At 43.2% G+C, this 24,511-nt stretch overlaps 2 protein-coding genes across 2 annotated transcripts; one reads left to right on the top strand and one right to left on the bottom strand.

Moving 5' to 3' along the window:
* Positions 1 to 305: 305 nt before the first annotated feature.
* Positions 306 to 13,634, top strand: zgc:162698 (Transmembrane protein 87A-like). The gene is made up of 21 exons (XM_064974342.1): positions 306 to 500; positions 1,066 to 1,138; positions 1,461 to 1,552; positions 1,826 to 1,945; positions 2,495 to 2,551; positions 2,671 to 2,727; positions 4,469 to 4,555; positions 7,463 to 7,601; positions 7,701 to 7,762; positions 7,941 to 8,124; positions 8,475 to 8,574; positions 8,699 to 8,792; positions 9,042 to 9,115; positions 10,310 to 10,416; positions 10,554 to 10,612; positions 11,063 to 11,166; positions 11,576 to 11,649; positions 11,945 to 12,006; positions 12,134 to 12,186; positions 12,422 to 12,452; positions 12,791 to 13,634. The coding sequence occupies exons 1-21, from the start codon at positions 366 to 368 to the stop codon at positions 12,830 to 12,832; spliced, it is 1,806 nt and encodes a 601-aa protein (XP_064830414.1). The 5' UTR covers positions 306 to 365; the 3' UTR covers positions 12,833 to 13,634.
* Positions 13,635 to 14,169: 535 nt separating this feature from the next.
* LOC135546154 (A-kinase anchor protein 12-like) lies at positions 14,170 to 23,985 on the bottom strand. The gene is made up of 3 exons (XM_064974343.1): positions 23,791 to 23,985; positions 16,012 to 17,937; positions 14,170 to 15,007 (listed from the first exon to the last, which is right to left on the bottom strand). The coding sequence occupies exons 2-3, from the start codon at positions 17,744 to 17,746 to the stop codon at positions 14,985 to 14,987; spliced, it is 1,758 nt and encodes a 585-aa protein (XP_064830415.1). The 5' UTR covers positions 17,747 to 17,937; positions 23,791 to 23,985; the 3' UTR covers positions 14,170 to 14,984.
* Between the last annotated feature and the right edge of the window lie 526 nt (positions 23,986 to 24,511).

The following is a 24,511-nucleotide window of genomic DNA, read 5'->3' as shown; positions in this document are numbered from 1 at the left end:
ACTTTTATTATGTTTGATTCACATAGATGTAACACAATGATAAAATGAGGGTACATCAGCCTAATGTTCAGTGCATTAACTGATGCTGTTTTACACACATCTTTCATGTAGGATTTCATGCCATATTAAATTTTAGCTAGAATGGAATTTTTCCAGTCGATACATAGACCGATTTGCATAACCTACAAATTGCATGCAATGTAGATGTCTGAAACGAGGGAAAACGTTTGGGGAGGAATAAGCTACACTGTGTTCTCCCGTTTGGTGTCCACGGAAGACCGCCTACATGGTTATGTCAGACCAAGGACGGATGCAGGAAGGAGGAAGCAGGGGCGAAGTTGTCGTGTGGCTGCTTCCTGGTACAAATGGCGAGCGCCATGAAAACAGGGTTATTGACATGGGACTTGACAAAAGTGCTATTCTTATTCATTTGTATTAACTTTGCACGCCCGTTAAATGCAGTGTCAGAGCCGGGGAAATGGACCTTGACCGCCAATAGTGTAAGTTATCTTGTGCGTATAGTATCATGCTATCAAAGCATTATCGGTAGCCTAGATACCCTATGATATCTTGTTAAGAACATTGTTTCGTTCAGCCAGATGAAACTATTTCAACAGTTGATATACTGTCGCAATCTTCGGAAGGCATTGAGACGACGCTTGCCTCAGTTTTACGTTTTATACACGGTTCTGGCGATTACAACAATATAACATTGTAACCGCTTCCACTTTATTATAAACAATGTAACACTGTATCATTCTCACTTGATTATGCCGGCCAAATTATCCGTATTAGTTTACCTTATCGGTGTTAGTCAACATGGTGTTGTTTAGAACTAGTCAATACAAGTATTAATAAGTGATCTGATCCATTGATTCATAGACTACCTGCCCCTGGGCAAATATGACATATTGGCTCACCATCACGCCTACCTACATATCTTAATAAACTATTCAGCTATTTTGTTCAGATCATTTAAAACCCAACAGCTTTTTTAATCTAAATGTCGTCAAAATCTATTGCAGTACTCAGATGTTTGACATTTTGTCACCGCTTGTGTTACAGGAAACTACAAAGAAGCAGAGCTTTTTCCTCTTCACCAAGACTATGTTTAACAATACCAGCATTCAGCTGAAATGTAAGTAGGCTATAACCTCTTATGTTCTGCAAGTTAGGATAAAACTCCGATATTTACTGAACTTTTTAGAATATCGTATTGCAGGAACATGATTGCCCTTCCTCTGACTAGTATTGTAGGATGGTATTCTGTCAATACAGGATATTTGTATGATAGCATTACTTTGTACAATATGCTACTTTATTGTGTAACCAGTAAGAGCATGGGAAAACCTGTTGGAGGAGGAAGTAGTAGTGGGAGGAAGTAGTAGCCTCTGGCCCTCAGACAGGAACAGATCTGGAGAGAGCTCCAAGTTGTTTTCATAACATGTCTACTGTTCCAGGGTTGACGGAACACTGTGACCCTCCTGTTAAACTCAACATCTCCTGGTACCTAAGGAGCTCCCGCTGCTTCGACGAGGTGTTCGGTCTCGACGTGAGTTCCTCTCTCTCGTTTGGAAACTAACTGCACTCTGAATGGGCTCGTTCACGCTGGACTAAATGTACCTGTTGTATTCCATAAACTCTCCAGCTTTTCCTTTTTTCAGCTAGTTTGATGTTCTCAATTTAACAACCGGCAATAGTGTCTTGCTGGGGGGTGGCACGGTGTCATTCGCTTTTTATGATTTGTTTTATGACTGCATAGACAGTGTGGTTTGTGCAAATACTTATTAACTTATTAAGTTTATCATACCTGTTTGATTTGCAGCCTCTGAAGGCAGGGAGCTACTTCAGGACGACAGATGTGAAACAGGAAGGAGGAAGTGGGTTCTATGTGTTCCACCAGTACCCTGTCATTGAGTGCAAACAGACCATGACCCACATTGAGGTACAGTATGTGGCAATGGAGGGTCTCATAAGAAAGCATGGTGGCACTTTATTTTACAGTACCTTACAGAAATATCCCAGCATTTACATGGTAACATTTTATTTACACAGTAAAGCCAGACTCTACAGCAATGCCACATAATGAAATATTCAGAGCCTCTGTCTGGTTCTGTGAGATTAATAACACATTCATGACCTATGTATTACTTCTTTGTTTCTAAATAACAGCACTTCGCTAGTAACTAACTTCGTATTAAATGGCAGGTAGAACCAGTGGAATCAGTACAGGGAAATAAAGTGTTGGAAAAAGCATACTGCAAATACCACAACCTCATTATATGTTCCACCTCTTTCATGTCGTCTTCCTGAGTTTGTTTGTTCACTAAGTGTGACCTGAATATAGCAGCTTATAACTGATCATTAGGAAGTGTTTGTAATTCTGAGTAAGTATGTTCATATACAATGCAGCTCATGGCGAGGCGATATTATGGAGGTGTTCATGAAGTGTCATTGTCTAATGGTTGCTACTCTGCTTTGTTTTCCGTAACAGCTCTCTCTCAACAAATTTGAGGAGCCGACTAGGCTTACTGAGCCAGTTCATGAACAGGTCAGTGGGCTAAAGCAAGACAGGTTTTGCATACAAATAGAGCATGCAGGTGCATATAGTAACACAGTAATTCACCAAGGTGTCATTTGAATGACTGTCACTGTATCCCCCTGTTTTAGCCTGTCACTGACAAGGACCAAGCGATGAGGAAAAGGAGCAATGAGGATCCAAAGGAGGTAAATCCACAGTTCAAACACAATCTGATATCATAATCAAATACACTGCTCAAAAAAATAAAGGGAACACTTAAACTACATAATGTAACTCCAAGTCAATCACACTTCTGTGAAATCAAACTTGTCCACTAAGGAAGCAACACTGATTGACAATAAATTTCAAATGCTGTTGTGCAAATGGAATAGACAACAGGTGGAAATTATAGGCAATTAGCAAGACACCCCCAATAAAGGAGTGGTTCTGCAGGTGGTGACCACAGACCACTTCTCAGTTCCTATGCTTCCTGGCTGATGTATTGGTCACTTTTGAATGCTGGCGGTGCTTTCACTCTAGTGGTAGCATGAGACAGAGTCTACAACACACACAAGTGGCTCAGGTAGTGCAGCTCATCCAGGATGGGACATCAATGCGAGCTGTGGCAAGAAGGTTTGCTGTATCTGTCGGCGTAGTGTCCAGAGCATGGAGGCGCTACCAGGAGACAGGCCAGTACATCAGGAGATGTGGAGGAGGGCAACAACCCAGCAGCAGGACCGCTACCTCCGCCTTTGTGCAAGGAGGAGCAGGAGGAGCACTGCCAGAGCCCTGCAAAATGACCTCCAGCAGGCCACAAATGTGCATGTGTCTGCTCAAACGGTCAGAAACAGACTCCATGAGGGTGGTATGAGGGCCCGATGTCCACAGGTGGGGGTTGTGCTTACAGCCCAACACCGTGCAGGACGTTTGGTATTTGCCCAACACCAAGATTGGCAAGTTTGCCACTGGCGCCCTGTGCTCGTCACAGATGAAAGCAGGTTCACACTGAGCACATGTGACAGACGTGACAGAGTCTGGAGATGCCTTGGAGAACGTTCTGCTGCCTGCAACATCTTCCAGCATGACCGGTTTGGCGGTGGGTCAGTCATGGTGTGGGGTGGCATTTCTTTGGGGGGCCGCACAGCCCTCCATGTGCTCGCCAGAGGTAGCCTGACTGCCATTAGGTACCGAGATGAGATCCTCAGACCCCTTGTGAGACCGTATGCTGGTGCGGTTGGCCCTGGGTTCCTCCTAATGCAAGACAATGCTGGACCTCATGTGGCTGGAGTGTGTCAGCAGTTCCTGCAAGAGGAAGGCATTGATGCTATGGACTGGCCCGCCCGTTCCCCAGACCTGAATCCAATTGAGCACATCTGGGACATCATGTCTCGCTCCATCCACCAACACCACGTTGCACTACAGACTGTCCAGGAGTTTGTGGATGGTTTAGTCCAGGTCTGGGAGGAGATCCCTCAGGAGACCATCCCCCACCTCATCAGGAGCATTCCCAGGCGTTGTAGGGAGGCCATACAGGCACGTGGAGGCCACACACACTACCGAGCCTCATTTTGACTTGTTTTAAGGACATTACATCAAAGTTGGATCAGCCTGTAGTGTGGTTTTCCACTTTAATTTTGAGTGTGACTCCAAATCCAGACCTCCATGGGTTGATAAATTTGATTTCCATTGATAATTTTTGTGTGATTTTGTTGTCAGCACATTCAACTATGTAAAGAAAAGTATTTCATAAGAATATTTCATTCATTCAGATCTAGGATGTGTTATTTTAGTGTTCCCTTTATTTTTTGAGCAGTGTATATACAAAATGTATAAAAATGTAATGTAGATGTATTTGAGTAAGGCAATTGGGTGCTGTGATTTCTCAGCCTAGCAAAAGGCCTCCATATTGAGGAAATCAGGTGAACCACTATATTTGATGTCTTTTAGGCACTTGCTGAGAAAAATGCCCCCGTCAAAGCAGAGGCAACTGTGGCCACAGGGAAAGCCCCAGCCCCCGCTGCAAAGAAAGAAGTGGTGAGTGTTTCCATGCCAGAATGAAGATATGTATGGGTTACATACCTGTTGGCTAAACAAACAGCGTGCCTGGATATTGATATACTAACACACTGTCTTTCATTTTCTTTCTTCATTTCTTGTACCACGGGGAAAACATTTGTTCAGCTAGCTATTTCCTAATGTTCTTTGACTCATCTGCCTGTTTCTCCAAGACATAGAGATCCTATAATGTAACTCTATGCTCCTAAACTCCCCAGCACCACTTTCAGGGATGCAAACTAGTCACCTTTCGGTGAAATTCGTAGTTTTAAATCCAAAATATGTGACTTACGTGGTTCGTGTAGATCCGATGAGAAAAGTTTTGTGGGAGGGTTTGATCACTACTAGCTGTAAGCAAACGAGTGATGCGCGTTTGGAGCAATACTGGCTGTATCCAAGGCTCAGCCAATCGTTCACATAACAACAGAATGTAGCACACGACTGAAGAAAGATGGGTGAGAAGGTGATGAAGCTTACTTCATGAGCTGTAACCGAAAAACAACTGGCATTTGGAAAGTTTGAGGTGAGGGAGAAAGTGTGGTGGAACAAGTAAAGTAAACTCACCCCATTCCGTACAAATGTGCGCAACCGCAACATTCAAACGAGGCTGCAAAGAACTAATGGGACTGTGTTGACGTCAAAATCGGGGGTGTGAACAAGGTTTCTATTCAAGCGTTGATCGATATGGTATTGGCTCTATAGTATTGGAGAAAAGTTGAAAAAAATGGACCCTCCGTTACATCTTGACGTGTCATGTCGTAACGTACAGCACACATAAAGCAACTATTTCTGTCTTACAATCTCTCTCCACCAGGTGTAGCACTTCTATCTTCCATTAAAAACAAGAAATGGACGGGGTACGGGATACCTAGTCTTTTTTTGTCATCATTGCATGCGTTCATCATTCTCAAAGCCACTGTTTACTTCTAAGATCACTTTAGCACCGACCTAAAAACCTGATTCAAATTCGACACAAACTTTCAAATAGGTATGTAATGACACATTATATAAACTCTTTATAGTGTTTTATTTACATTTTAGAGGCGATAAGGTGATAAGTTGGACAGATCGAGTGGAAAAAAATGCTATTTTCCCACACGACATCTCTCCTTCTCACTATCACGCATTAGTTTCGCTTCCCCACCGCCATTTTTGAAAAGACCCGACGGGCGCATTGCCTGCTTGAATTATGCAGAAACGGGCAGCGTTTAGGTCATGTAATTGATTCTGTTGGAAAGGGATGAAATTTTGCTTTACAATGGTATTGACATTACAGTTGATCTGGAAGTATTACGTTTTTGGGGCGCTAAAATAAGGGCAATTGTACGGACCAGGGCGATGTACGAGTTTACGTTATCTGTTGCTTTTATACATGTCTTACTACTCAAAAGTCGTCTTAATTCTCACTCAAAAAACTCCCATGGTTTATTTTTCAAATTGGCATGTTTTGTTTTTAAATGTCTGCGCAAGAGTGAAAGTTGTAAGATTGTACTTTTGCACAAATAACACACTGCGGCTGAGGAAAGGCACTACTCCCAATATAAGTGAACCCCAAAACAATGTAGTTCTCATATTTGCACCTCTTCGATGGTCCAACATCCCTGTTTGTTGTTCAGTGCTTTCCCGGGTAAGGGGGCAGTAGCTCTTCGGCTGCATCAGATTCACAACTGTCCATACTAGCTGGGCTAACAATGTAGAATTACTGATGCTAGCATTGGATGTGCTCGTGGAAGCAGAACAACTCGTGTCGTCGACAGGTGCAGGTGTAGTACTGCTGGTAGTAGCAGTACTACAAGTAGAGCTGATATGTGTCTCTTACTTTTTAAACAATTTATCCATTTTCGTGCAAACTGAATGAGCAGCAGCTACATATGGACCATTAGTGGAATTCCCGCAAGAGAGTAACGTTATTAGCATTGTTAAGTATCTCGCTAGCTGGATCGAATTCTCCGTTAGCCAGCCACATTAGCCAACTTGTCTGATCAAAATTGAGTTTATGGTGTGAAAATGTGCTTGCTAATAAAGTCAGACAACTAACGTTAGCTAGCTAACATTACAACATCAGATGAGCTAACATTAGTAACCTAACCAATTCGCTGTAGTATTAACTGGTATACACGTTTTAACGCTTACTGGACCCTTGCAATCTGTGAAATGTTGACTAGTTAACTAGATTGCGAACTAACCACTATCTATTAACTAATGTTTTCTCTCTACAGAATATGGATAACTTTCAGAATGAGAGAATTAGGTGACAATGAGGCGTTGCTTGGTAGACAAGTGGATTCAGGGATCAAGTGTGGCTGGAGCTGGGCCTGGCTTAATCTGGATGCCACTATAGATGTGGAAGGAGCACCACACATTTTCCCCTCTTTCTCACTTTTACTGGCACATTGTAGAACAGATGTCCACAGGCAGAAAGTGGGGGGGGGGGGGGGGGGTTATACTTTTTTGTACTCAGTAAATGTTACTTTTGCACACTTGTATCCTTGTGCACTTGATCGATGTCCATAGTGGCCACTGTAAAGATTAAAAATATAATGCCTGTTTGTTTCATTCTATTTCTACTTTAAGATATGTTTTTCCGCAAGTGCAATATTTATGTGTGTGGTCACAAGCGTTCTATTATAAAGGCTGTCATGGCTAACTGCAATATTAGTGTATTGTTTTTTTCTCAAGACTTGAGTGTCATTTGCAGTAAAGTCTAGGCAGCAGATAACATTGGATTGCTTTTTTTAACATTTTTTAGCTGTGAGTTAGGTTCACATTAACCACTTTTTTTATTTTATACACAGAGACTGATCGTGTAGATCATATTATTTTGTTACTTAATCAGTTAAAACCAACATTCCCCCCCCCCCCCCCCACATGTTTTTGGGCCCTCAGCCGTTTGCATCCCAGCACTTTGATGCAGTGGCCCAGACCTGGGATGATGGCCCTTACATGTTCATCGTCCACATCCAAGAGATCAAGAAGAGCAGCGCTGCCACTGACTCTGTCCCAACACAGAACTGCAACATCCAACGTAAGGATCTCCACCACTCACATGAATCCTGAGTCCAATACATTAAAACTACATTAGCTAATAGGCTAATATTACTGTTATGGTCTTCACCCCCTGCAGTGCAAGTCAGTATGAAAGGACCCCATGACTACATCTCAGCTTCGGAATGGCCTCTTATGATCGTAAGTCAATTCTGCCATGATACGTTGTCTACATGGAAAACACTCTACATTACAGCTTCATTACATGTAGTATGATACATACACATAGCATCTAAACTGTGTGCCTGTAGGACATAACTTATCAGACAATACAGACTCTCTAGTTCCTTGCCAGCTCAACTAACTGTCCCTTTTGCAGTTCTACATGGTGATGTGTGTCATCTATGTGTTGCTGGGCCTTCTGTGGTTGGGCCTGTCAGCCTGCTACTGGAGAGAGCTGCTCAGGATTCAGTTCTGGATCGGCGGGGTCATCTTCCTGGGCATGCTGGAGAAGGCCGTGTACTACGCCGAGTTCCAGAGCATCCGCTACGACGGCCTCTCAGGTCAGGAGGCGGGGACACACACCCGTACAGAAAACCCCACATGATTTCACATGTGGGAAAAACGTGTTTTTGGAACACTTCACACGTGATCATGTGAAATTAATGTGGTTTTTCTGTACGGGCGGGGGGGGACATATTTGTCTGTACTGGGCCTTTTAAGGGAGTCTACGTGTGGTTTAAGTGCACATTTTTCATGGACACACCTAAGCACACATCTATGCTTTTCTAGCTAAATCCTCCTGGTGGGCATGGTTGGAATTGGGTAAGGCGCAGTAGATCCTAGTGTGGTGCTAAAAGTGCTGTTGTACTCTGTTAATAAGCATTATTTGTGTTCTGTGTCTTCCCAACAGTCCAGGGGGCAGTAGTGTTTGCGGAGGTCCTATCAGCAGTGAAGAGGACCCTGGCCCGTGTGCTCGTCATCATCGCCAGTCTTGGTTATGGAATTGTCAAGTGAGTCAGTCCCTTCATAACAGGTCAAGAAGACAATGGAGAGTGTTAAACTCTATTGCCAATTCTCTCCCTCTCTCTTTCTCTCTCGCTGTCTATGTCTGTCTGTCTCTCTCTCTCTCTCTAGGCCAAGGCTTGGTGCATTGTTACACAGGGTGGTTGGGGTGGGACTGCTCTACCTTATATTCTCTGTTGTCGAGGGAATCCTGAGGGTCAATTCGGTAAGTCTGGTCTCTCCCCTTTCTGATCAATAGGCTATCTCCAGTATTCCCCCAAAATATATAGTCCACCTGCACTATCTGTAACTAGACTCTTCAACCACGTTGGTAAGTTTTCGATATGGAGCTAAACCAAACAATGCCATGATGCCCTTTGTTGAATATCTTCATCTTTGGTCAAAGGATGCCAGGAATCTTGTGTGTTGGTAGTACCGTCTTTCCACTGTCAGTGTTTGCCTGTCTTTCTCACAGGGTCAAGGGGGCAGTAGCAGACTACTGTGTGACATTGTTCTGGCGTTCACTGACTCGTGTGTTGTGTGGTGGATATCCTTTTGGAGTGGTCAGCCATTACCGGAGGCCGTCAGTCTTGCCTGTCTGCCAGTCAGCTAGTTAGTCTAGTAGTCACTGTATGTAGTTAGTCTGTCAGTATTAAGAGCTCATTTTTTTCCAGACTCTTTTTGTTGTTGTTTCTCTCTCTCTCTCTAGGCTTGCTTGTATTGAGTTGTGTTTCTAAAGCTTACTCTGATATCCTCCTCCCTTTTACCAGTGACTCTCATAATTGATCAAACCAGTTTTATTCCAACCCTCTTTGAGCGGCAGTTTGGTTCTACACCTTTTGGTGTTTATCTATCTGCATGGCTGCCTGAAGAGTATGTGACGGTGATGCCTCCCTCTGCCACTCCCTCCTTTTCTGCTGCCCCGCTGTGTGTTTCCGTTCCTCTCCCTGTCCCTTTCAGGCTGAAGATGATCTGGTGCTGCTGGCTGCTATTCCTTTGGCTGTGCTCGACACTACCCTCTGCTGGTGGATATCCTGTACTGTACCCCTCTGCACAACTCTCTCCATCTCCCTCTGCCTTCCTCTCCCAGCACTCTCACTTCTTGTAATCCCTGTGTGCACCAGTGCCTTGGTGGTAGTTGGTGTTAACCCTTCTCCTTCTATTTTCATCTGCCTTTGTATCAAAGAAGGGAATAACCCAGAAGGGAATATTTCCACAAAATATGCTCCGCCTCACAAAGACTAATTTAGACATCAGAGGGAGCCATAGTCACATGGATTAATTACATTTTTAATTACAGGGCCACTTATATCAAGGCTATCAATAACTTCATTATTTTATTCTCACCGACGATCATTTTCTCCTGCAGTTTGACAACAGTATTTTAGTGGATTCAGTTAGTTAGCCAGAAAACCAGTTAGTATAGCAATGACTAAGACCATACCAGGTTTTCCAGCCGTGCTTAACCTGGCTATAGAGGGCAGAGGGGCGCTCAACTCCTGAGTAATGAGATAATGGCTGACTACCCTCAGACACTTACACCCTTACAAGCTGATTAGCTTGGGGTTACGTTAGGGTATATCAGCTCAGTTGACAAGGTAGGCAAACTCTTCTGTGTTGGTTATGTTGACAGTAAATGGAAGAAGACTGGTATTATTGGGTAAACTGTTTCTGTTGAGAATTGTATTTCAAAGGTGGGGTGTGTCCTGGGGTTATGTTGGAGTCCTTGACAGCCAATCACATCTTTATCAGCCTGGCTCAGACCATGAAGCTCCTTCGCCTCCGAAGAAACGTGGTCAAGCTCTCCTTGTATCGCCACTTTACCAACACCCTCATATTCGCCGTTATTGGTAAGGAGCTGTCTGCGGCTGTGCTACTGCAACCACTTAACAGAGACATTTCATGCATCATGTACTATACACCCTGGTGTGCCCATGATTACCAACATTCACTAATATATTTGGCCTGTCACTGTTTTACTCTGCAGCCTCAGTCATTTTCATTATCTGGACGACAAAGACCTTCAAGTTTTCAAAGTGCCAGTCGGTGAGTCGTGTTTGTTTACTACATTACTTAATAAGCCACGGGTGTCTGACATAAGGCCCGCATCCAGCCCATGTGTGGCTTCAGTAAAAATAGTCATCAAACTAAATATACTTAAAAATGTCTAAAACCAAAATTGAAACTGGGTAGAAAGGATAATGGACCTACTTTGTCCAGCTCGCTAACAATCACTGAAATGAAAGCTAGACAGTCAGGGAGCATCGAAAATTATATTTTTTTCTTGCACATTTTGATGGCGAGGAAATGTAACCAATTTTCTGTGCCCCGTTGGTAGACCAAATCCTGCCCCTTTAGCGAGTTGATGGCAAATCTGAGAGGCTAGCGTACATACACATACACAGTTGACCTCTCGTGAACTGGTATTTGGCATTCGGAAGATCGTCTTTCTCTTCCTATCTCTCTCTTATTCACTCTCTCTGCTTATCTCTCTAGGACTGGAAGGAGCTGTGGATAGAAGATGCCTTCTGGCGGTTCCTCTTCTCCACCATCCTTCTGGTCATCATGTTCCTGTGGAGGCCTTCAGCCAACAACCAGAGGTTAGATGTCACAGTTCAACAAATCAACACACGGCCAAAACCCTCTCAACCCTGTCACAAACCAAAGTCGTGTTTGATTTCGAATCTAGGGATTGAGGCACTGGCTCGGATCCTTCAGTGTGTCACCAGAGACATCTGTAGCAAAGTTAGGTTCAATTCAGGACATGAAATTGCAATCGAATGGAGAAATCCGATGTCCAAATCAACTCAAATGAATTGATGGAGTTGAGCCATGTTGTCGAACGTTGCCAATAGGAATCCCATGAATAGAGCCGACGTGATTCCTTCTTCTGTATGTCCGAGAAGAATGTTTGTTCTGCATAGAAATATGCTATCTGAACGTTCCAACAACGTTGTGTCCTGTTGAACATGCCCCTGATCTGTGATGTCATGTCCTGTTCCCCTTTAGATATGCCTTCAGCCCCCTAGTGGACGATGAGAGTGACGACGAGGAAAAGGAACAGCTGATGAATGATACATTTGGTAAGGGTCACTGCTGTATTAGGCTGTTTTGGTATTTCACCCACAGGAACACAAGTTGATACTGCGTATGGTTAATTGGACGAGGAAATACAGTATCATACTCTATGGCTTGATACTTAGCTAGAGCTCTTTGGCCTAGTTGTGACACTTCCATAGTGTGTTGATAATCTATGGGATGGATGAATGAATGTACCTTGGTTCTCTCTCCCAGCAGCCATTTTTGGATAGAACGCAATTTGACTCGGCCAACGGTAATCTGTGATTCTGATCCTGTCCTAATTTTGTGTACTTCCAGAGGGGGTGAAGATGAGGGGTCTGAAGTCCGAGGCAAATGGAACAGCCAAGCCCAACAAAGTGGTAAGGGCCCTCTCCGTACCACAGGGTACCACCCATGCTAAGAATATAGGGTATAAATTACATTTTATGGCTCAGAGAAAGTTGTCTTGGTGATAGGAAATGCTTCCCCCCCCCCCTCCCTCCCCAGGATGAGGATCTGAAATGGGTCGAAGAGAATATCCCCTCTTCAATGTCAGATGTGTAAGTGCAAGCAAATTGAAGTTGCAGAAATGTTAGTAACATTAACCATTATTGACAGTGATATTATAATCATTTTGACGAGAAATGTATTACATGGTAAGAACATTGAAACTCTCAAGCTATGAAATCAGTTTACATTCTATGACGATGTGTGTAACAAGCACAGAAAGGATAGTTGATTTTCTGATGAGAAGACGTTGTAAACGAATCGAACATGTTTTCCTTTCTGTTCCAGTGCACTCCCACCTCTGCTGGACTCTGATGAGGTAAGACAATGTGTTATTCCTGGCGTGAACTGCAGGGGGTGCCAGCTCCGTGGTTATTAAAGAGCAGTAGCTTGTCATGTTCACATCAGCCTGTTTATACCTCCACCCTGTTTTCTTTCTGGCTTGAACAATGAGAGGTTGCGGAAAGGGTGCTGTTTTGGTGGAGCTTTTTCTGTCTGGCTTTTTCTTCACCCCCACGTCAAATAAAGCTAGTAGGAGTGTCGATGGAAGGGATATTTTCCGATGATGATTATTTCATATTTTAGAGAAAATAACAAGATAACACTCATGTCCCTTTTTGGAAAGTCATTCCAACTATGCCGTTATTTCCCCCACAGGAGACCATAACAACCAAATTTGAGATGTCCAAAATGGAATAGACGCAAGGGAGACGATGCGTACTGCAGACAAGAGACAGTGCAGCACGTTGGACAACCTTACGTCTGTGTATGAAGGATATTGTTATCCCTTCCTTATGAGCTTTGTAAGCAGCGGTTGTAAATACGATGGGATAAACTATGACGTAATGAGCAGACTACTTTTCTTTCTTTTTTTGTATGTCTTTTTATTTATATTTTCATGGATATGTTTTTTCATTCTAGATTATTCACTACAAATGGTATCTTGCCTTTCACTGTTTACGTAGCTAAAGTGCAGAATGTGATTTAAATGTGATTTCTGCAATGTTCTTTCTACAATATGCAGCACAATCATACACACTCCCTTACAACACTCCACACACACTCATTCTTTTGATCTCTCTCTGGCTGTCTGTCTGTTTCTCTCTTTTACACACACACACTGCACTACAGTCCCCGGTTCACCCCTTTTCTTTCATTCTTCTACAAAAAAATGGCCATTAGTGACATCTCACTGTTCTGTTTCCTCATACAGCAGCCTTTTAGAGTGACCGTTATCTAAGCGGGTGTAATTCTCCAGACATAGTCAACACACAGTGGACTTGCCTGAGGGCAGAGCAGCGTCACTGCAGGACTGTTTTATTGTGTCTGTTCCCACTGATAACAACCAACTCTGGTCAGCACATCCAATAATGATGGTGTTTTTCTTACAGCTGCAACTTTGTATCAGTTGTTATATTGCCAAAAATACCTTTTAAGTCATTGTGAGCTTTTGTTTGTTAATAAATGAACCGCTAACTCGCATACGAAAACAACAATATCACCTTTCTTTGTCCTGATTCATTGATTTGCCATTTGGCAGAACAGGAATGTAATGACTATGTAATGATCCATGTCATGAACACCTTTTTAGGTGAATGAGGTCTACGTTCCTTGGATGGCTGTGGCTTGTGGGTAACATCCCATGTCAATGATGCCACCCTGTATTTGTCTGTCACTGCAGGTTACCATTTTATGCACATTCCGTGTATGTTTAGCTAGCCAATAACGTCACATAACATGTAGCTATTATCTTGGATTAATGTCTGTTTTATAATATGCTCTTGTCTGTCATCTCTCTAATAACTTAATCCCATAGATTTAGTTTTTTACAGACAACAGTATGGTGGTGATTTCATGGATAGTTCTGTATTGAGCGCATTTACAGAACGGTAACAGAGATGTCCCTCAACTGCCAGGGCAGTGACAGACTATAGCAGACATGACTTTCTGAAATAAGTCATTTACTCGTGAGTGAGCACATCACTTGACGCTATTCAATGTGAAATTGAAGTACTCCAGCTAATACATCATGTACAAACCTGCTATTAGGTAAAAGGATGTAGGATTATCTTAGAGATGAATGACCAATAGCATTTCCATAATGCCTTCCTAAGTGTATATATAAGCAGCCATTTATTGTACATCAACATTCTATGCATAAATAGCCTCCGCAATTAAGGTTCTTTAGTTGTGCGACTCATCTTTTATTGTTCTAGTTTGACAATTTGCTAGCGAACATGTGACATCATTGATCAACAAAACATATCAAATACTGCGTTACAGTGAGAAGATGTGTTTAGAAAAAAACAAAGCATTTTTTGACTTAATATTTTATGGTGGTTTATTCATGTACACAACAGTCTAAAAACAACACAGAAAGAGATTAGAACACATTACTTCATTAATCCACATTGGGGGGGCAATCATTTCAAATGTGTTCTCGGGTGCACTTTGAAATATCTATTGACAAAACTACAAATAAAATGGCAATTGATATAAAACTAAGTCTTTTTTTTATTCTGGAATGAGAGATCATAGAGATTAACATTTGACAAGGATGTAATGTTTTCCTTTTTTTGACAATATAAAATCTCACTAGTAGAGGACAAGCAAAACATTTACATTGATAATGGAATGGTAAGCAAGAACTGCACTGATTGATGACTGAATTATTGCTTTGGAGTATTTTTTTCATCTATATGGATTGCATCGCTCTCACCATGGTGAATTGTGGCGTAAACATGTGATTATTCCGGTTTTGGGGGAGGGAGGGGGGTGGAGGGGGGAGGGGGGGAAATCAAAGCTCCTCGCTGAACGAATCCCATGCAGATCTAATCCTCTTTGTGTGTCGTCACACGTTTCCCGCCTTTTTTTCTGGTGAATGATAACAGAAAAGATTGAATATATTAAAATATATATTTAAATCATAACATTCAAAGAAAACGTTTAATTAGTAGCAGACAAGGTGCTGACAGATAATCTTAGGTTTTAAGTGTTAGTATTACTCAAGACTATTGGACACAGATTCACAGCATATTCTACTTACTCCATAGGGTAAATAACAATATTGTAGACATGGTCGCTGACTGAAAACTGAATCAAACGTGTGAGGTAAAAACGACTCTCATCGATAAACTGGTACCTCAGGGAGAAAGGTGCTTAATCTTGTTCCTGGACAGCCCAAGTGACACTTTAAAAAAAAACTTACTAATCCTTTGATTGACAAAACATTGATGTCAGTTGACCAGCTTTCCCTACAATATTGAAGAGACCTTGTTATACACAGTGACCTTTCTATTGTGTGCTGTGACATGGATACCTATGAGTAATCCTTAAATTCAGTGGTTCTTTTGCTGACTATTTACATGCTTCATGTTACCTACTGCAGCGTTACGTGTCCTTAAAGGGATTTCAGCATGTTGCATCAAAGTAGGTGAATGGATTTCAGTATCACATAACTACACTACGCTTCCACTTAAAGCTTCACCCAGCACCATAACTGGGGGGGAACCCTGCTCAATGAGTAAAAGCTCAATGACGAAATCTGGGGTAATTCCCATTATTGGCAGAATGAGAACACGTCAGACCATTGTCCAGGAAGTTCTTCTCATTCTCTAACTGTTCAGTGGCCGCTGACATAACTGTCTGTATGATGGATGCAGCCGCCTCATAGAGCATCCTCTTCCGCGCTTCCTCTTGGTCATGTGGCTCAGCATTGGTCTCCCCTGACTCAGAATGGGACCCTCCATTTTGAGAAGGTCCCTCCCCCCCGGCCTCTATCTCAAAGCTAGTCCCTAGTTCTAATTTGCCCTCTGTCATCATGTTAGCTCCATTTTGCTGGAGATCATCACCACAGTCTATTTCTGCTGCAAACTCACCGCTTTGGGCTACTGCATTTCCTGTGCCGAGGTTCAGGATCTTAGTGTCCATCGACGAGTTGGTGTTTTCTTGTTTGGCCTCGTCTGTTGGTCCGTCCTTTTTCAGGGTCGTTTCATGATTGTGTGTGGCTTCTTCTTCGGGCGTGCCGTTCGAGCAACCATTCTCACAGTTGGTTTTCACTTCTGCCGCAGGCTCTGCCGGTGCTGCAGGCTCAGCTGAGTTGGCCTTCTCTGGCTCAGGACCAGACGGTGTGCTCGTTGCGGGCTCCTTTGCCTCTCCATCGGCAACTGTATGCTCATTGGCCACCTGAGCCTCTCCTTTGTCGTTGCTCTCACCCTGGGCGGCGTCAGCTTCTCCCTGCTGACTGTCAGACGTGCCAGCCTGGGCAGCCGCGTCCTCTGTGTCATTCGCCTCCCTGTCTGCCGCCTGCTGACTGTCAGACGTGCCAGCTGGGGCAGCCTCGTCCTCTGTGTCTTTCACCTCCCCATCTGCTGCCTCCTTACCCTCCTTCGGAGCTCCGTCTCCCTGGTCCACGCTGGTGCTCTTCCCCTTTCGCATGATGAAGTTTTTCAGCGAAACGGCACGGTTAAAGTGTGTTCGCTTGGCCTTGGCCGACTTGGCCTGCTCTTTGCCTGCCTCTTCCGTCTGCTCGGCCGGTTCAGATGCGGCAGCACCTTCCTCCTCCCCGCTGGCAGCCACCGTGTCTGCTGACCGCTTGGATTTGGGGATCACGCGTTTCTTGAAGGAGGTCCAAATGTCATCTGCGTGTTGGTTCATTGATTTGTGTGGGGCGGCGGTGGCTCCCTTCTCCTCCTCTCCATCTGTGTTTGTCTTCTCCTGTGTTTCGCCGTCTACCTGTGCCTTGGCTTCCTCTGTTTCAGGCGCAGCCGCTTCATCGTTCTCTGTGGCATTTTCCTCAACTTCCGCCTTCTCACCCGTAGCGGCTTTGCTGATGCCTACGACTGACGGGTCTCTTTTCAGTCCCTGGAATGTCCATGACCTTTTCAGTTTCCACCGTTTCTGGCCACTGGATTCTGAAGCCTTGGAGTCCAGTGTACTTGAGTCACCAGGCGTGCCCCCGGATGCACCCTCGCTACCTTCAGCCTCCTTAGACTCTTCTGTGCTCTTCTTGTGACTCTTCTGGGCCATAAGCTTCTTAAAGGAATGCCAGCGTTTAATGTGTTTGGTCGCTGCACTAGATGCAGGCTTCTCTGATCCTTCTGCTGCCGGGGCATCTTCCAGTTGGTCTACTGTGGCATTGAGGGCCCCAGGGTCCTCTAATCTGTCCAAGGATTTGGATCGGACCTTCACCTGGTTCTCCGGAGCTTTCTCAATGGCCTGGTCCTCAGCCGCTGCCTCTGTGCCATTGGCTGCCGGCTCCTCTGCTTGGTCAGAGGCCTTTTTCTGCTCTGTGTTGCCCTCTCCATTAGCCTCCACAGCCTCTGTGCTCTGCTCCTTCTTCTTCTTCCCTCCCATGACTTTTCCCAGCCCACTCTTATTCAGGAAGGAAGAGAAAATATTCTCAGAGGCCTGTTTAGCTTTGCCATCGGCCGGATGCTCTGTGCTCTGTTTGGTCTCCCCGGCTGGATGTGCCTCTTCGGGTGGAGACGTGACAGCCTCCGTGACAGCCTCTGTGACAGTCTCTGAGATTTTGGGCTCCACCTCTGTTTTAGTCTCGGTGGTGGTGGTGCCATCTTCCAGTACAGGCGCTGAACATGCATCTGTCGCCGCCATATCCGCAAAAAGATGTCTGTGTCGTTATATCCCCACTTTTTCTTCAGTAGTTCAGGTTAGTTCCTTTAGTGATTGAATGGACTGAGTTCATTGATCACGAGCTGACACGTATGTCAGTATACCCATCCAACTTCCCTTTGGAGAGGAGGGCCTCTGCATCATATTCTGTAGTGAGAATGAGGGCAACGAACCTGGTGGAAATTAAACGAGAAGGGATTAAATGTATAAATCAACAACACAGACAGTCCATTACTTAGTATTGGATACTCCAGACAGAGCTGATTGAATACACAGTGCATCTCTACAACAGCAAAGGCCTGCTCAAATGATTTTAAAGCCAATGTATCCAAGCACAAACCAACATAATGTAACGTGACAAATGCTATGTGAGGGGTGATGGCCATTTTGAAGAATGAGGAAATGACATGAATGGCCCGGAGCAGTCATAGGAGAATAAACACATGGCATAACATGCTCCAGATAATCTCATGTTGCCACAAGGGTCTGACTCCTGTCACCTAGATGCTAGAGAGCATTGCTGTTTAAGAAAATAGGATCTGTGGTTTTGTTTACAATTCAGCACTATTTGAAGAGTTTATGTCTGGGCTTTAGTATCCAGGAAAAGCAAGCTGACATCCTAGTAAGGTTGAACAATAACATGCAATGACAGCAGAGGCGAGTGAAAAATAGAACATCTAAAGCAAATCTCCATAAAGGACAATGACAAAGAAACAGAGCATGGATTTCTTGTATTTTATGAAAATCTACACGAGCCATAGCTCATTTTAACATTTATGGACATAATAAGCCATAGTGATAATGTTTATCAGGGAAATTGTTTATAATTGCATCATAACATCAGTAAAGGTTATAGGCAAAACAGAAAGTAACAAATGCCCTATTTTCTCTGGCCATGATTTTCTATAGACTTGAGTCCCCCCCGAGTCCCCCCTCCCCCCTTTCAACCACAGACAACCCCTTTATCTCCAATCATGTGCTGTGGAGTGCTAACCTTGTTTTCCAGTCGGCAGTGGGTTATTTTGTAACGTAGCTATGTCATCCATGGTTATACTATTTTTATAGATTAGTACAGATTTCTATAAATCATCCAGCTGAGAATTTGAACGAATCTATTTCGTCTCCAATCTAAAACACCAGAGGGGCACCTGCTGATGTAAACCAGTCACATACTTTGGAATATTCGATTAATCAAACGGACCCTATGGATGTATGTGACGTAAAATGAGTAGAGTAACATACATTGTAATACAACTGTCTTGTATTTTGAGAGGAGCTCGATGCCAATAACACATTTTAATCGGATTTCCGAGTTGTGATACTACTGCGTGAAAAGGAATGAGCGTCTGTGGGGGGAGTGGCGACCACGCTTACATGTCCTGCCACAAGGACAATCGCGCGCTTTAGCCTTTTTGTCCCGTTTTCATCTGAGCACTCTTCTCCCTTTGTTACGTTAAACCAGCAGTGAGCGCGAGGGGGTTTAGACGCTGCGATTGAGTTTAGCTGTGAGCTCCAATCATGCGCTGCCGAAATAGAAGATCATTCTAATGAGAGAGGGGGTGGGGTGCCACCAGTGTGTCGTGAACAACATTAACGTGAGCAACAATAGTGGCATCGGAGGTTCCCATTCAAAATAAAAGTCCCCCATTATAAAATGAAGCAATTGGATAAAAAAAGTGGAATCATTCCACAGTTGGAACTAGATGTTTTTTTTTTTTTTAGGAATGTTGTTATATAAAGTAAACAAAAATGCAATTATTAATTTGCCCCCCCCCCCCCCCCAAAAAAAAAAAAAAATATATATATATATATATAGAAATTGCACTCCATAGCCTACTTATAACAGTGGTGTATTTATACTCTACTTTACTATTTTACGTGTTGTCATGCATACTGCCTCCGATCTGGCGGACTCACAAAATACAAATACTGTGATTGTAAATGATGTCTGGGTGTTGGAGTAAGCCCTTGTCTGTCCGTTAATAAAAAAAACAACATTTGGTTTCCTTAATATAAGGAATTTTACTCAAGTTTGACAACTGAGTACTTTTTCCACCATTGCTACTTCAGTGGAGGCTCCTTAGAGGAGGAAGGGGAGGACCATCCTCCTCAGTAAATTTAATAAAAATAGTGAAAAAAGTTAGGATTTTTAGATAAAACTATACTACATATATTCACGTCACCAAATAATGGATTAAAACACAATTTTACAATGAAATTCTACAGTAGAAAAGCAGCACTCTATAGGGTAGTGCCATAGTGTAGCCGGAGGACAGCTAGCTTCTGTCCTCCTCCTGGTACATAGACTTCAATACAAAACCTAGGAGGCTGACGATTCTCACCCCATTCCATAGACTTACCCAGTAATTATGACAACATCCGGAGGACGTCCTCCAACCTATCAGAGCTGTTGCAGCATGAACTGACATGTTGTCCACCTAATCAAAGGATCAGAGAATGAATCTAGTATTGAAAGCATAAGCTACAGCTAGCTAGCACTGCAGTGCATAAAATGTGGTGTGTAGTTGACTCAAAGGGAGAGAAAGACAATCATTTAATCGTTTTGAACAAATTAAATTATTCCAAAATTAAGGAGAAGCCAGTGAGAGAGAGCAAGAGAGAGGGAGCTAGCTACTTAGATCGTGAATACAGCTAGCTAGTTTAACCTACTCAAAACCTGGCTCAAACAGAGAGGGATGCTATGTTAGCTAGCTGGCCATGGCTATCCAATAATGAAACTCTTCCAAGTCAAGGTAAACTTTTGGTTTAATTAATTTATTGCCACCGGGCCCGCCGGTGTAACTGCTAAAATGCTTAATGATTGTATACTGTACTGCATGATTGTAGCAGGTTTACAAACACGTTAGTCCTCGTAGCTATGCTGACTACATGTTAGCTAATATGGTGAACACGATGTAGACTGTGTGTAGCGGTTAGCAGTCATTATATGAAGGTTTGGCTTGGAAAGGTTTTCTCGCCTGGTCAATGACAGCTGCAACTGTATTAAAAACAAAAAACGGAAATATCACATTTACATTAGTATTTAGACCCTTTACGCAGTACTTTGTTGAAGCACCTTTGCAATTACAGCCTTGAGTCTTCTTGGGTATGACGCTACAAGCTTGGCACACCTGTATTTGGGGAGTTTCTCCCATTCCTCTCTGCAGATCCTCTCAAGCTCTGTCAGGTTGGATGGGGAGCATTGCTGCACAGCTACTTTCAGGTATCTCCAGAGATGTTCGATCGGGTTCAAGTCCGGGCCCCTCAAGGACATTCAGACCTGTCCTGTCTTTGTTGTCCTGTTGGAAGGTGAACCTTCGCCCCAGTCTGAAGTCCTGAGTGCTCTGGAGCAGGTTTTCATCAAGGATCTCTCTGTTGGGTTCTTTGTCACCTCCCTGACCAAGGCCCTTCTCCCCCGATTGCTCAGTTTGATTGGGTGGCCCGCTCCAGGAAGAGACTTGGTAGTTCCAAGCTTCTTCCATTTAAGAATGATGATGGCCACTGCATTCTTGGGGACCTTCAATGATGCAGACATTTTTTGGTACCCTTCCCCAGATCTGTGTCTCGACACAATCCTGTCTTGGAGCTTTACGGACAATCCCTTAGACCTCATGGCTTGGTTTTTGCTCTGACATGCACTGTCAACTGTGGGACCTTATATAGACAGGTGTGTGCCTTTCCAAATCATGTCCAATCAATTGAATTTACCACAGGTGGAAGAAGTTGTAGAAACATCTCAAGGATGATCAATGGAAACAGGATGCACCTGAGCTCAATTATCGAGTCTCATAGCAAAGGGTCAGAATATTTATGTAAATAAGTTATTTCTGTGTTTTTTTATTTTTAATACATTTTCTAAAAAAATCTAAAAACCTGATTTTGCTTTGTCATTATGGGGTGTTGTGTGCAGATTGTGGAGAATAGTTTTTTTTTAAACCAATTTTAGAATAAGGCTGTAATGTAACAAACTGTGGGAAAAGTCAAAGGGTTTAAATACTTTCCGTAGGAACCATATTCAGCGAGCAAAGTATTCATGATGTTTTGATGTCCCTTCTATGAAAGTGATCTGTGTTTGCGTGTGATCAAGGGTGTATTCATTCTGCCGATTCTGTTGAAAAACGCTTCTTCAACAGAAGCAAATGGAAGGAAACCGGGACATAGCTAAATTTGTCCAACAGAAACTCATTTGCAACTGTTGGACTATTGATTACACCCTAGATCAGCTAGATGTGCACCTACATTGTAAACGTTCATTCATAGACTAGGTTGTAGCAACCTCATGATGGGTACAGGGAAAAGTTGAGTATCATGTAGTAGGGTAAACCTATCAATGTTACATTGAGCTGGGTGAATGGAATATGAATGACAGTCATCCAATATGCTGTAATATAAATAAGGACATGCTACAAAAAAAGCATCCTCCCTCATCTTAAATGGCACCGACCGCCATATACACTGTACTGTACAACCTATTGATTGTGCATCCATGAAACGGGGTATCTGCCTACTCAGTGACACCCGCAGAACATAACTCTGTAGTGTTTACATACATATTAGCATCTTAGCTCTTATTGCGGGACTTTGACTGTGGAAAATCACCTACTATTGTTTTAAACCATTATTTAACTAGTTTATTATGAGTATTGAAGATTCATAATGCACCCTACAGCCTAACCTATGGATTGTGTACCATTGAAATGGGGTATCAGCCTACTTAGTAACACCCATGTAGAGTTCACACAAATATTAGCTAGTATTGCGCATAACAAACTAACTTGGGAGATGACTTTCCAAGTCTACTTCCCACGGCTGTGTATGTAGTCGAACTTGAATACGTTTCAATTGGGAGACTTTTATTTTGAAGGCGAACCACCGATTCCACTACTGTTGCTCACGCTAATGTTGTCCACGGACCACTGGTGAAAAAGCCAATGCAAATGCTCGAGACAGCAGGTGCCCGTCCTTTTCAAACGCTCATTTGCATTGCTAACGTGATTCACAAATCCCCCCCCCCCCATTTTGTGTAGGCTAGCCTAAAAAAAAAAGCGTCTATCGAAATGTTTTTACTGATAGTTTCCTCTCGAAATGTTTGAGCTATATAGTCTATGTAAGGGAATTCAACATGTTCCTTAAACCACAACTACATAAATGGTTTCCAAGTTGCTGCCAAGACGCATTCAGAACAATAGATGGGCTTGCCTATTGAGAAAGCTGGGCCGCGTTATAACGCGTAAATGCATCATCATAGACAAAAGTCATGTCGGGAAAAAAAGATTTATAGCCATCTTTTCGATGAATGAAGTGATATTACATTCAGAGAATTCTTGAAGCAACACAGACGTGATTAATATAATATGAAATCCTCAGAGGAAAACAACTCAAGCGCCAAATTCCCAGCAAATGCAGCGCTTGTCTGTTGTGGTGAAACTGATAGACTAGACTACACATTCTCGAAACCTCCATCCCAAGCGCCTGTTTTTCCCTCTCCTGAGAGATTACATTTGTATGTTGGAATTGAGGTCCTACTTAGCCCCGTTTAAATTCACACTTGAATGCGTTTAATTATAATGTGTGAGGGGGCAGTCTGTCTTATAATGTGTGAGGGGGCAGTCTAGCGAATGGCGTGGAAGTTGATTGAATGAGGAGCCTCAGGGACTCAGGCACCAAATTACATTGTTTTTGAGCGCACAATTGTCTTCCCAAACAAATGTTTATCGAAACAAAGCAATGCCAGAAAAAAACATTTAATTTATGTAGGTTAAGTACACAGAGTGGATATGCGTAGTGCAAGCATGTATCAGCCATCAACAGCCTGTTCACAGTCCCTTAACGTTGAGATCCTCCAACAAAAACCAAGATGAGCTCCCCATCCAAGAGTTTCATCAACAATGGCCATATTGTATGACTATAAAGGTTAATTAAACGGTACATGGAAATTACAGGAGTTCATCATTATATGCATTTAATACCGCATTTAACAAACAATAGAATAGACTACAAGAAAAAAACGAATGATATATACAAACCTTGTTTCGTGTGTCTAAATCCGTTTCTGTGTGCGGGAGAAAGGTAATAATCTGCTCCAGACGGTAAAAGACACTGAAACTAAATCCCCGCTTGCATCCTCATGCCTTGAAGCAGCCAACCCAGTGTTGAGAATTGCGCGGGGACGTGAGGGTCGCGTTGGTATTAACAGACGCGCAGCTGCGGCTCCGCAAATGCACACCATCTATCTCACCCCGTTGCCCTTAGCAACCATGGATATCACCCCACCCCCACTGCTAAGAGGGTTAGAGTACGGTTCGGGAAATTGTTTCCCGCAGTAATTTGCCCAGTCAGAGCTCAGAGCCACTTGCATTTGATTTGTGTAAATCTGTGCGATTTAAAGCCCATTGTGTTGAATCTTTGTCTTGAACTCATGTGAACTCAATGACCTTTCAAGCACATGAAGAAGAATTGACACCAGGACTGTACACCAATTGACTGTCCATTGAAATGCCAATGCATTTCATCTAACACAATGTCCGCCACCAATGAAATACACAGAGAAAAATCCCTTTTTATTACAGCATCTTTTTTTCTCTTCTGGAAACCATCTCTTGATTCCACACTATGTGACAGCCTTCATCTCACCAAGCAGCGTTATTCAGTGAGTCGGCCATGTTGGAGAGCCGAGTGGCCATGTGCTTGCCATACAGTGAGACTGCAAAACAGAAGACAAATGAAGGTGTATGGAGAGAAATAGCC

Source organism: Oncorhynchus masou, chromosome 9 (genome assembly GCF_036934945.1).
Source record: "Oncorhynchus masou masou isolate Uvic2021 chromosome 9, UVic_Omas_1.1, whole genome shotgun sequence".
Classification (NCBI taxonomy): domain Eukaryota; kingdom Metazoa; phylum Chordata; class Actinopteri; order Salmoniformes; family Salmonidae; genus Oncorhynchus; species Oncorhynchus masou.
Note: the sequence above shows the minus strand (reverse complement) of the source record. Positions and strands in the feature narration are given on the sequence as shown.